This window comes from Pelodiscus sinensis, chromosome 8 (genome assembly GCF_049634645.1).
Source record: "Pelodiscus sinensis isolate JC-2024 chromosome 8, ASM4963464v1, whole genome shotgun sequence".
Taxonomy (NCBI): Eukaryota; Metazoa; Chordata; order Testudines; family Trionychidae; genus Pelodiscus; species Pelodiscus sinensis.
The window spans coordinates 47076003-47089948 of record NC_134718.1 but is presented as its reverse complement, the minus strand read 5'-3'; the positions used below and the strand labels follow the sequence as shown (position 1 = coordinate 47089948).

Genomic DNA, 13946 nt, shown 5'->3' with positions numbered 1-13946 from the left:
CTTCCTCTGACACCCTCTTTGTTCCTCCACCCTCCCTCCTGGCCAGACACCTACCTCTACACCACTCCTGCATCCACCCGTTGTCCCTGCTGGCCACATACTGCACCCTCCCTTGCCCCTGCTCCCTCCATCTGGCAGACATCCTACTCCCAGCCTGATTCTGCACCCTACCTCCCAGCTGGACCTTGCAACTTCTCCCTCCCACTTCTCTTTTACACTTCACCTCCCTTCCAGATCCTGTACCTCCACCCATATCCCACTCGCTGGCAACCCTATCTCACTTACTAAAGCCCTTTTTTGTCCCTACCCTAGAGCTTAAGGGGCTCCGTAAAATCCGGTAACTTCAGCACCCGAGGAAAGTAAACCTGGCCGATGGGAAATGCTGAACCTCAATCCTCCTTACCCCTTCCCCTCACCCTGTGAGGCTGGAACACCAGATGAGAGAGGTGTCTCAGCTGGGGGCCACATGAGTAAGGGTTGGAGGGTTTTGGGGGAGGTTTTTTTGTTTCTCATTTGTGTAGTCCCCAACTGATTTTGTGACCAAGTGACCCTGACCCAAAAAAGATTCCTCACCTTTGCCATAAATAAAAAAAACATTGAAACCTTTTGTGTTGGATGAAAATTAATATTTTACTTTATTTAAAATGAAGCCTGATAAACTCACATGAGAGAGTTAAAATGCTTAATCTGCTAAATAATTTAAATTAAAACATTCTCCCTAGCTTCAGCTGGTTCAGAAAATATGGTCACCATACCCAGCCTGTCCCTGCTCCCTTCTCCCTCCCCCTGGCACACAGATCCATGAATAAGTTAAATCTTGGCACACCACTTCTGAAAGGTTGCCGACCCCTGTCTTAAACAAAATGGCAAAAGATGCTTCTTGGAATCATGTTGGGTGAGAGCAAGGTGACCATCAAAATTTCCAATTCCCAATCTTGGAGTAATATGGATAACTTTCTGTGTAGACATTAGCGATGGGCAAATTTTCTCCCTATCACTGTGTAATTCACAAACCTAATATGTTCAAAAGCTTCAGAGGTGTAGTTGAGTTAGTTTGTAATTGGATAAAACTTAAAAAACAATGAATGGTCTAGCAGCACCTTAAAGACTAACACAACATGGAGATGGTATCGTGAACTTTCGTGGATACAACCCACTTCTTCAGATGAATGGAGTATTAAAAGTCCAGTTACACAATGCTATACACAGCCTCAAAAACAATTCTAACATCATAATCAAAGAGGCTAACAAAGCGGATGCCATGATCATCGTGAACAGAACAGATTATGAACAGGAGGTGACCAGACAACTCACCAACACCAGATTCTACAAGCTTCTCTCCTCTGATCCTACTAAAGAATTTGTTTAAAAAAAACTACCCCTAAAACAACTACACATGAAGCTCCCTGATACTGCTCAGGACCAAATTTACACAAACACTTCCTCTAATCCCCGATCAGGATTTCTATCTAATACCCATGATACACAAACCTGGAAATCCCAAATGACTCATCATCTCAAGAATTGGCACACTTACGACACGATTATCTGGCTATATTGACTCTCTTCTCAGACCCTATGCTGCCCTCACAACTAGCTATCTTTAAGACACCATCGATTTCCTGAGGAAACTACAGAACATCAATAATCTTCCTGAATACACCATCCTCAGCCTGGATCAGTCCACATGAGAGATCCACTTCCTTGACACTACAGTACACTTACATGATGGACACATTTCCACCACCTTATACCAGAAGCCTACTGACCACTACACGTACCTTCATGCCTCTAGCTTCCATCCAAGACTCATTACTCAATCTGTTGTTTACAGCCAAGCCCTAAAATACAACCAGATTTGTTCCAATTCCACACAGATAAACACCTACAGGATCTATCTAGAGCATTCTTAAAACTGAAATACCCACCCAGAGAAGTGAAAGAACAGCTTGACAGAGCCTGACAGAGCCATAAGGGTACCCAGACATGAAATACTTCAAGACAGGCCAAGAACAGAAAACAACAGAATTCCACTTGTCATCACCTATAGCCCACAACTTAAACCCTTCAATGCATTATCAACAATCTACAACCTATTCTGAAAAATGACTCTCTCAGGCTCTGGGGGAAAGGCCAATTCTCGCCTACAGACAACTCCCTAACCTCAAACAAATTATTTCTAGTAACCATGCAGCACGCCTCCATCATAATAATCCAGGAACCCATCCCTTCAATCAACCCTGGTGCCAACTCTGTCCACACATCTACACAAGCAATTTCATCGCTGGACCCAACCATATCAGCCACTACTTCAGAGGCTCCTTTAACTGCACATCCACTAATGCGATCTATGTCATCAAATGCCAGCAATGCCCCTCTGCCATGTATACTGGCATTAACTGGACAGTATACATGGGATTGAATTAATGGACACAAATCAGATATCCAAAAAGGCAACACACAGAAACCTGTTGGAGAACACTTTAACCTGCCTAGGCACTGATTAATGGATCTCAAAGTCATCATGTTGTTTCAGGCCAATTTCACAAGTCATATACACAGGAAAGCGTTGGAACTTAGCTTCATTTACAAGTTTGGGACCCATCACAAGGGTATGAATAAAGACATCACTTGGCTAGCACACTGCCTTCCTGTCCTAATGACTTAACTAATCAAACAATGGATACTTAAGAATAATTTGCACCTTCTCTATCAGCTTCATATAACATGAACACTCTAATTCACTAGTATTTTTTCCCCTAGTGTGATTCACTGTCCAAAGTAATGGCACTTAGACCATGTACAGTGAGAGCTAAGAGCAAGAAAGTTCTACAGCCTAAGCTGAGAGCCAGTTGGCTTTATAGCTCAAGCTGTAAGAGGCTCCTACACAGATGTCCCAGGTTCAAGTCTGTCCATTGGTGGTTACATCTGCTTTCCCTGTTTCTGGCCAGGACTGGAACCAGAAATCCCAAAATAACAGCATGACAAAATGTATTTGACAGAAAAGCTCATGAAAATACCTATTCTTGTTAGATGTGCAGCCCAGTTTTGTATAACTAAGAAGTATAGATAGATTGGAATCTATTTCATTGTGGAATTACTGCACACATATCCCGGCTGATGTTTTGGGCTGCTTTTAAGAATTGGCTTATGGGAGTATCAAAGTGAACACTGTACTTGCCACAGGAGTAGCTAATCCTGACTGGTATGCCCATTTTCCAGGTGGCAGAAGATACAGCAATCTCCAGCTAGCAGCTCCTACTGCAAATAAAGAGCTTGCAGTATATATATTTTATATTCTCTACAAGTTTTATAATATGCTCACTATGTAGGACCCACAAGTCCAAAGATGCTTACATGTACTAAGGAATCTAGCTGTTCCCAAGTGGCAGTGGCAATTTTGTCTTCTCCCATCCCAGTTTGGACTTGGGGCTCCTAGGTAATAGACAGCAAATATCTTGTATTCTGGCTGGAAAAAAACCTGCTCTCTCAGGCAGGCCTGGCTCTCTCTTTTTTTTTCTTTATTGCATAAACCCATGTATAAACCAACATGGCTTAAACATAAAGTGGCTTATTCATGAGTCTTCCAAACAGCTTGTGGTCAGTATAAGCTAGCAGTACCAAATTCCTGCCATTTCTTCCTTCTTGTGGGATGCTGTCTGATAGCTATATGAATTATGCATATGAGACCAATGCTGCCTGACCTGAAAAGAGATGACGACAGAGGGATATGTGGAGAAATTGTCAGACAGTTGGTTATATATCATCAAAAGCTCACTGATCTGTTTGCATTCAAGTGTCTTCTCCAGAGCAAAAACATTTTTAACGAAGGAAGATAAAACACTTTCTCTTTGGTCCTTGAAAGAGATTTCCAAACACCGTGCATAGAGATATACAGTTCCATATAGCAGTGAAGGAGGTAAATTTGGGTTGTAGCGAGCGCCAGTATACCTTAGTTCTTTAACTCTCCTCATGCTTCTGATATAACCAAGTCTGCTCTTTAAAAGCAGCTGGCTACAAGCCAAATTCCATTTTCATATTGTTAAGGTGGCCGTTCCTAGGTTATTTATATAATAGACACATCACAATACAACTACTTTAGGTGCAGCATATAAAATTTGTGACCAATTCATCTCCTCTGTCAAGGCAAACAAGAAAGAAATCCAATGTTAGTTGCAGCAGGTCAACCACTTATTCCAAAACTTGCTGGAGGGATAGTTACTTTCAAGCCAAGCTAGAAATCTAGTCCAATGCAAACCACTCTCTCTCTCTTTTATGAGGCTATTTTCTGCTCTGTATTTGCCTGGGGTTTCCCCATTGACATCTGTGGATGTTTTATGCCTGAATCAAGGGTAGAGTATAACCCATTTCTCCTCTTGTTTTCTCCTCTCCTGTCATTCTATTTTATGCTCAGTAATTTTATAGTGCTTTGCGATCTGCATCAGCTTCCAATATGCTTTTGGGTGGAATTAAAGCTGTTGGCTGAATCTCTAAAAACAGAAAAAGATTAAAACTTGGTTGCCTGAGAGATTGCTTGTCTCTCCCCATGATACACTACTGCAGTTGAGATCAGAAGAGGCGTGCAAGCTGGAGCTCCCTCACTTTAAAGCAGAGAGCTGCTAATACATTCTTAGTGAAGAGTCCTGATCTTGTTTCCCACTTTGTTCCACCAGAGACCAGATTTGCTAACTTTCCAAGCAGGTTGTAAAGCCCATCCATTTCCACCCCCTCGCTATGGTTGATAAAGAGAGTGTGTGGCTTAGGAGAAGATATTTATAGGCAGGGTTTTTATTTCATGGTGTGATTTTTATTATATAGCCCAAGCACCCAAAGCACATGATAGGTGAATACAGCCGCATTTTTAAAGCTCAAAACAAATATATAAATACCTCTTTTCATAACTCTAAAGAACCAATGATGACAAACTATTATGGCACCTTAGCATAAGGTATTTGTGGAAATAGGACCCCAGCATTGTTTACCAACTAGCAGATTGGTAAGACACAAAATTATTTTCTAATAGTTAATTTGATTGGAAGCTAACATATTAAAATCTTTTAAGAAAAACAGCACGTTTTATTCTCTGCCAGAAATACCATTAGTCCTAAAAATATAAGAGCTAGTAAAAATAAGCTTTAGTTTATGACAAACATACTTGAGACTCATTCTTCCTTGCTTTGCATAACCTGTGTGCAAAATTAATGTAAAATATTTCCATCCCAGAGCAGTAGTGTCTTATGCCCACTTTTCCCAGGGATAAATATGCACACAAGTTGCATGGAGAAGGAGAATCAGGACATAGGCTTGCAGGAGCTGCAGAGATACACAAGCTTTGTTTTTTTCTTACCTTGCTCATCTAGGAGAATGTTGTCTGGTTTTACGTCTCTGGGAAAAGAAATGAGAATGTATGTAAGAAGTTATGCAAATAGAAAAAGTAACTCGAAAAGAAAAGCTATGTCTTATGACTCAACAATTAGGGTAGAAAATATACAACAAAGTACCCTAGCATGACTGAAATCATTCATGCATGTGCTATCTCTTATGTATAAGGGTATGTCTACACTACCCCGCTAGTTCGAACTAGTGGGGGTAATGTAGTCATCCGCAATTGCAAATGAAACCCGGGATTTGAATTTTCCCGGGCTTCATTTGCATGAAGCCGGCCGACGCCATTTTTAAATGCCGGCTAGTTCGGACCCCGTGCCGCGCGGCTACACGCGGCACGGACTAGCTAGTTCGGATTAGGCTTCTACGGTACGGATTAGGCTTCTACACGCGGCACGGACTAGCTAGTTCGGATTAGGCTTCTAATCCGAACTAGCTAGTCCGTGCCGCGTGTAGCCGCGCGGCATGGGGTCCGAACTAGCCGGCATTTAAAAATGGCGTTGGCCGGCTTCATGCAAATGAAGCCCGGGAAAATTCAAATCCCGGGCTTCATTTGCAACTGCGGATGACTACATTACCCCTGCTAGTTCGAACTAGCGGGGTAGTGTAGACATACCCTAATAGATAAATGTTTTTTCCTGTGCAATCACATACAACCCCCAAAAAAGGGGGAGAAGGGGGCAGATAGATAATTTTGAATCAAATACTGGGTCAAATTTATGCTGGGATACATTTAGAGTAAGTCCACAGATAGCTAAAGACCAGCTTCGATATAAATGAGGGCAGAATTTTAACCAACGGGTTGTATGGGTAGGTGCAGTTTAAATAGGAGCTGTTTACTGAATACCAACTGTTAATGACTTAGGGATACTCATTAGTGTACAACATATGGAGAAATCTCCACCTTAACCTGAAACATAGACTGCAATGAACCTATGCCAGTTGGCACTATCTGATGATCTGATCCTTTATTCTCTAATAATCCTGACCATCTCATTTATCCATGTTCATTTAGAGGCACCAGTTTTCAACAGCTGAGACTAACAGATTTTGCTATTACCTGTGAATAATATGCTGACTTCGTAAATAGTCTAGAGCTAGTGCCATCTCACAAATATAAAGCTTCACTGTTTCTTCTGTAAATTGAACATTTTGCTGTAGATGATACCGTAGATCACCACCTAGGAGTAAATCCACTACCATAAACATGTCTTCTTCATCCTGAAAAGAGTACCTATAGAACACAAACACAGGAGAGTAAACAGCATGACACCTTGCAAATTTCACAGGTGCTACACAACGAAAGAGCTTTTTTTTAACCTTAATTATACTCTACATATGAACAACCATATGCTCTCCATTTGTCCAAGTATAGTTACAGAAATATCCTGGCTTCAATATTTACATCATTTTAATTGTGTGAGCATGATTCAATAGATTTTCTCATATTTTTAACCCATCACTACTATGTTCTGTCTGGATTAATTAATCTGCTTGATGCCTTTCTCATTCTGTAACTGGTAACAGACTATTCCAGGCAAAATTTCTGTGAAGGGGCAGCAGTACTCGTTAATTTTATCCTACATGCACAGTCCATTGGTATAATCTAGGGCACTGTCATTTAACTCCTATATTCTTAACACACTTATTCCTCCTGATATAATCAATACTGTGCTGGAATAATGAGCAGTAAACCAAACATAATTATGTGATAACACTCCCTATTATCAGCTCAAATGAGTCACCAAAAATAGGTTCCTTAGAGCCAATCTACAATTAAAATGTTGGTGCTGATTCTAGCCCCCTGACTGAGACTCTATCCACTTCTTTGGTGGCATCTAGAGTGAAGCGTCTATGATGGGCAGAGGAGAATGTACTTGCTTCAGCATTGGTATGAGGTCAATGTACACGCTGCTATGCTGCACCCTTGCAAAAGCCACATTGTGAAGGGTATACCTATACTTCTTAGTTGAGCTGCGAAAAATAATTTTGGACAAATAATTTAGCTACTGAAAAATAAAGTTGCAGGCCAACTAAAACTTCACAGATTTGACCCCAATTTGCTAAATACTTTTAGCTCCCCCCTCAATTTTTGGGCTAGACTCAGAAAACTGAGGACCCTTTTGTTTATCAAATGGCCCTGTGATTAGCGCACACAGCTGGGATGGTGGAGTGGAGATGCAGGCTCAACCATTCTGTCTGATTCAGAGCAGGGATTTGATTTCCCATATTTTAGATGGTGCACTAAGATAGGGGATACCCTAGGTGGGATTCTCAGTCTCACCAGTTGTTCCTCTTTGTATAAAATATTTAAATAGTCATTGGAGCAGGAATTTGAATTTGGGTTTCTCACCACCTAGCTGAGCCCTAGAAAGGGAGAGTGAGTACCCGGTGATTAGGTTAGGTGACTCATTTGGGTAGGAGTGACACTTGTATTCCTGTCCCTGCTCCAATGAATACTGAGAAAGCTAATACAGGATCTGCACCCTTTACTCAGTGAGGCAAATGCTGCCCTACCATCACGTGTAAATCCTTTGAGGTCAATGGAACTGCATACAGCACACATCATGGCAGCCTCATATGTTAACAAAAGTTTAGCTTATGTATTGTTTAAAAAACCTTCATTATTTATAGCCTCAGACAAACACAATTAAAGACCCCATTTCATGACATGTTCAGTAGGAGTAGAGGGCCCTTTGAGTGCACTTACCACCTAATTGGAGGGGTTGAGCAACTCACAGGATTAGGCCCTAATTATTTAGTGGAAAATCGTTACTTGAGATTTCTAGGGTCTCAGTTTCAGTCTGACTTTAACCAGGCCTGCAATCTTTCGCTGTGTCTAAACTACATCCCTCTATCGACAGAAGGATGTAAAAGAGGCACTTCAAAAGTGCAAATGAAGCAGGGATTTAAATATCCCATACTTCATTTGCATAATTGTGTCATGGCTCTCTTTCGAAAAAGTGCCATTTCAAAAGTAAAACCGCGGTCCAGATGCAGTTCTGTTGAAAACGGCAGGCTTTTTTGAAAGAGTACAGGATCTTCTGAAAAAGCCTGCCATTTTCGACAGAACTGTGTCTAGACCGCAGTTTTACTTCTGAAATGGCGCTTTTTCGAAAGAGCGCCATGACGTGATTATGCAAATGAAACACAGGATATTTAAATCCCCACTTCATTTGCTATTTCGAAGTGTCTAAATTGCATTCCTCTGTCGAAAGAGGGATATAGTCTAGACACAGCCTTTGTGACTAGTTTTTCTGGCAGAACTAATTGCATGTGAAATTTGGCTCCCACGCTTCTTTGAGAGGGCAATTTATTTCAATTTTAGCCTAAGCCTAAGTTCTACAGCTCCAACTGTTTGCCAGTGCCATTGAGCGCTTAGTTCTGAAAACCACATAATGAGATACCCAGTTACCTGATTTGTGGCACTATCAGGAAAATGACCTGAATTGCTTCTGCAGGGAGGCAAGGCTATGAAAATCTAGCCTCCAGTTTCAACACTTGACACTAATGATTTTCCCTGTGAGCAGTACTGTTAAGTCAGTTCCTACAAGTCATTCACCCATAGTCACAGAATTCCTTATTATCTTTTATGAATCATTCACCTCATTAACAAGTGAAGTTTGGGCCTCTACTAAATAGCCATTTCATTTTAGCTTAAGACTTTTTCCAAATTAAGTTTTTTTCTACTTTTCTCTTTTCTCTCTCTCTCTCTTTTTTTTTTCTTTTTGAAAATGAAGTAAGAAAACACAAGGGCTAACTTAACTCTCAGAATGTTAGAGCAGAAGCCTTATAACAGTTGCAAATCAGAAAAGTCTTTAAAAATCTGAAACAATTGGCTTTTGCCAGAAAATCCAGAATCTGGATATACCTCAAAGACTTTCTAATAGTTTTTTGTAGCAACAATATATTACATAGTGAATTACATGTGGGATTGTGCAATGCATGCATTACAAATTTCTGTTCTTATACTGAATGTATGCTAGAAATGAATGAACAATTCTATTATCTGATAATGCTAAGAGAAAACACTTTAATAGCCTCAGTAGAGCAATTATTAAAATGGTTTGACAACTCAGGCTGATTGTCTTGACTATACAATCTAATCCTAGGGCATCATTCGTTGACTTTATTTCATCATTTTATTTTATTGGTTTTTTTTCAATCTTAAAGAAATTTCACTGCTCATTAACACCAGCTAGTAGAGCAAGGTTGGCAACCTATGGCTTGTGAGCCAAATATGGCTCACTAGGGAGCCAGATATGGCTCTTCTGGAGACCCAACTCAGCTCCCCCAACTCTCCCCACAGCAGGGAGCCAGTGCTGGTGCTACAACCTTTTAGCTAGTGCTTGCTTCTTGATAGGAAGGAGGAGGGGGGGGGGGGGGAAAGCTGCGAACCTCTGCATGGGATCCGGCATGCAGGGAACAATCTGGGAACATGCACTACCATATTCCTTCCCCCATGGCATGCTTCCTGGAGACTTCCTCTGCGAATCTTTCCTGGAGGCTTTCTTCGGGCAAATGGGATAGGGTTGCCAGATTGTTTAACCAAAAATACTGAACACCTTCCTCTCCTGCCTCTCCCCCCCCCCCAAAAAAAAACTGGGGAAAAATTCTGTTGAGGGGAAAAAAAGGGGGGGAGAGATCCAAGTTGTTGAGCAAAAAAAAATTGTTATTAAGAGTTATTAAGCAAATTAATTAATTAATTGATTGATTGATTGAAACAGCATGGCCCCTTTACAAGCATGCAGAGTCAGAAGACAGATAGGAAGAGGAGAGGTTGAGCACTAAGACTCAGGGAAGGCTTTGATTCCCCTTGCCCAGGTCTTTAAGCTTTTTGCCGGTGGCCATCTTGTTTTCTTGGTCGAGCCAGAAGGGAGCTTCCCTGTGGAACCAGGTAAGCAGGGGGGTCGGGGAGTGGGGCAGGAGCTGAGTCCAGTTGCTGAGTGTGTCATAGGGTTGCCAGGAGTCTGCTATTTTCACCTTCTGGCAGGAAACCGCCCCCCAGAAAATAACGGACATTTTAGGTGTCCGGTATTTTCTGAATTTTTTTTACCAGACAGGAGGTGAAAATACCGGACTGTCTGGGTCAATACCAGACACCTGGCAGCCCTAAAATGGGAGCAGTGGGAGGCTGTGTTACATGGTGCCTGCAAATACCCCCCCATGCTCAGACTCTACACCTCCACCCCTCACTTATCCCCCCCGACCAGACATCGTGCCCCCAACCCACTCCTGCTCCCTGCCCACACACCCTACCCCCAGCACAGTCCTACCCCCTCCGCCCTGGGCAAACAGCTTGCACCCTGACCAGACACCCATAGCCCTGCCTAGATACCTTGCCCCCTGGCCACTTTTGCCCCTCCTTCCTCAGACACTCTGCCCCCTGCCCAGATACGCTGCCACTCATGTCTCCTCCCCTCTGGTCAGACACCCTGCCCGCTGGTCAGACTCCCTGTCCACTGGCCAAACCCCCTGCCCCTAGCCCACCCCTGTCCCCTGCCTGACTCCAGCCCACTCCTGCTCCCTGCTCCTTGGCTAGACAGCCTCTCCCAGCCCATTCCTGCCTCCCCTTGCTCCTGCCCCCTCCCCCGGCCAGACACCCTACTCCCAGCTTGCTCCTGTACCATACGCACGCAGACCTCCCACCTTCACTCCCTCCTACAAGTTACCTCCCACCCAGATCCTGCACCCCTATACCTATCTCATTCACCTGAACCCTCTGCCCTGAGCCCCACATCCCCGAACTCATTCACCCCATCTCTAGACTTCTGCACCCCTACATCCTCAGTCCCCTGCCATAACACTCCTGTACCCCCACATACCCCAAACTAGTGCCCTGAGTCCATCATATACCCAAATCCCATGCCCTGATCCCCTAATACACTCCAACCCAGACTCCTGCATCCCCATAAGATTGACAGAAGAAAGAACATAAGAATGGCCATACTGGGTCAGACCAAAGGTCCATCTAGCCCAGTATGCTGTCTGCCGACAGTGGACAAAGTCCCACTGAATAACAAAGACAGCCTGAATGCATGCATGAAACTGGATTCGACCAGTTGATGTAAACTTCAAAGAAATGTGCAGAAAGATGCAGCAGCAAAAGTCCCATTAAATAAAGTCTGTGATGCTCTTATTAATTATTATATCAATTATCAATAATATTAAGTTGTATATTTACAGTCATGCAAATGGGCATTCTTATATGGCTCTTTGTTGACCACTTGTTCTAAATTTTTATGTAGTTTGGCTATTTGGTTTGAAAAGGTTGCTAGCCCCTGTAACAGAGACTGATTCCTTGAAGCAAACATGCCTGCCAAGTCTGTCAATGCAGATTCAGCCTGTCTGATATCAGATTTGTGGACCATTTTAGAGGAAAAAATGCCAGTTATTCCTGATGCGTCTTTGTGAGTCAAACACTATGTAACAGGGATTAATTTCAGACTAACACATTTAATTTGTGACATAAACTTTGGAATCCAACAGGAAATTTGGAACCTGTTAGGGAAAACTATGTCACTGTCAATACACCCCACTTCATCACCTGTTATTTTTTGGGAAAACCCACCCACTTTATTTACCTGTTATTTTCTGAATACAGTGTTTATTTTATCATTACCACACACTTTTATTAATAGTAGAGAAGATGTGATTGCATGTGTCTTTAGGTCATTTGAAAAATTGCTGAATTGGAAATATTGACTATCTGACTTCCATTATATTCTCCAAATTTCAAATGGGGTTTAACAAAAAGATACTTCATTATTTGAAATAGCATACCATAAACAGTAACAAAGGTTGTATGGAGAAGCCATTTGAAAAATAGAAAAGCAACTCAAACTTTTAAGCAGCCCAATGCCAATTTCAGGTTGAATAAGGAGGGTCCATCTCTCTCTCTCTCTCTCTGTCTCTCTCTCTCTCATATATCCTTTTTCCCTGTATGGCCACATCATCATCTCTCCTTATAACCTTCTTACCTGAACCCAGTTTCCTTCCACCAAGCTATAGCGATTTGCCTTTACCCATGTTTACAAATATAGGTCATGGATTTATTCCTGTATCTTCTAATATTATCTCTTTCATAATGCTTTCTTTGAAGATTCTATCATGTGACTCAATAGTTCTCAAAATATGTTTATTCAGCCTGGATGCCAAAGAATCTAATGAGCACTCATGCATAAAATGCTCTCTGCGCACAGTCTCTGAGCATGCAAAATTCAGCTTTCAAGGCCAATCAAAGATGACGACACTGAGAATTACTGATCCCTGCACAAGAGCATGTGTGGTGGGGAGGCAAGAGCAATGGCAGCAGGGGTAACTTGGAAAAGGACCCATTACAGGGTCATGAAGATGATGGTGGAAGGCATATAAAAAGATTGGTTCACACACACACACACACACTTGCATATTTGCTCATGAAAATGAACTCCTCTGATTCTTTGGGGCTTATTGGATCATTTTATGTCAACAGCCAATAGATATGTTCTGTTCACAGTGAATAATGAAAATAAGTCTGAATTATAAAGGGATGCGCTTTTAATTGACCAGTTTAACTTATTATAAAATGTTTTGTTTCCATGAGGCTTTCAATAATACATACCATACTGCTGACAGTTTGAATAGGCTACTTAAAATATGTCTCAAAAGGAGAACACTAGCTAAAGTATCTAAATTTGAAATTGCTCAGTATTAATAACCATTTAATGTGATCATGTATCCACTGGCAAAGACTATGCATTAAGTGGTTGACTGTAACAAATACCAATGAATTGATTCTTAATTTTTGCAACAATTATATCACAACTAAAATCTACAAATTGTTTTAACTCATAAAAAGGTTTTTCAAATAGATCTTCGGATGTTCACTGTGAGATGTACTGTGCCACTTGAGCATCCTTGTGACCATATTTTATGTAATCTGGCCACCATCCTCACATAGGCCTCCTTTTGTCATCCAGGCCTCCACTGAGCAAGGTACTTAGACATGTGCCAAACTAAAGAGAATATTTAAAGTGATTTAATGAACTGGAGCTCCTCTAGTAGGGTCCACCTAATAAATGCTTACTTCCAGTGATTCTGACACACAGAAGTCCCATTTACGCAGTCTGGTTGCAAGTGTTTTCAAGAATAAGCCCTTTAGAATGAAAGATTCCCAAGACAGAAATCATGTGTATAGCTCCATGCACCTTTAGCACATTGTATCATATACAAATGTTGCTGACATTATTATTAATTATTAATTATTGATGTATTTATTATTTACAACTGTAATCTATATTTTGGAGAGCTACCAGTTTCTTTTAACTCTTTAAATTCAAGTTTGTGCCTAATGCAAGGATAACAAAATACAGCATAGCAGATGGCTTACTCCATGTTGCCTGGGTCCTTCAGAGCAGGGTCTGGTGGTGTGGGGGAATGCAGGAGTCAGGGCAGAGCCTTGGGGATGTGGGGAAGCAGGGTAGGAGGCTGGGGACTTGGGAAGGTGTAAGAGTGAGGATTGGGGGGTGAGGAGGGCCTGGAGGGTCCCATCCAGCAGAGCTTTCTCTCCCCACAGGCAG

The 13946-nt window shown here is 41.9% G+C and overlaps 1 protein-coding gene across 5 annotated transcripts in view; it reads right to left on the bottom strand.

Annotated features, from left to right (window-relative positions):
* The window catches only part of STK32C (serine/threonine kinase 32C), a 309125-nt gene that overhangs the window by 20089 nt on the left and 275090 nt on the right, over positions 1 to 13946 (bottom strand). For all 5 annotated transcript variants that reach the window (XM_075935235.1, XM_006136628.4, XM_075935236.1 and 2 more), the window contains 2 exons: positions 6446 to 6619; positions 5348 to 5385 (listed from right to left, as the gene is read on the bottom strand). In XM_075935235.1, the coding sequence (XP_075791350.1) occupies positions 5348 to 5385; positions 6446 to 6619 (212 nt within the window). The remainder of the gene's footprint in view (positions 1 to 5347; positions 5386 to 6445; positions 6620 to 13946) is intronic.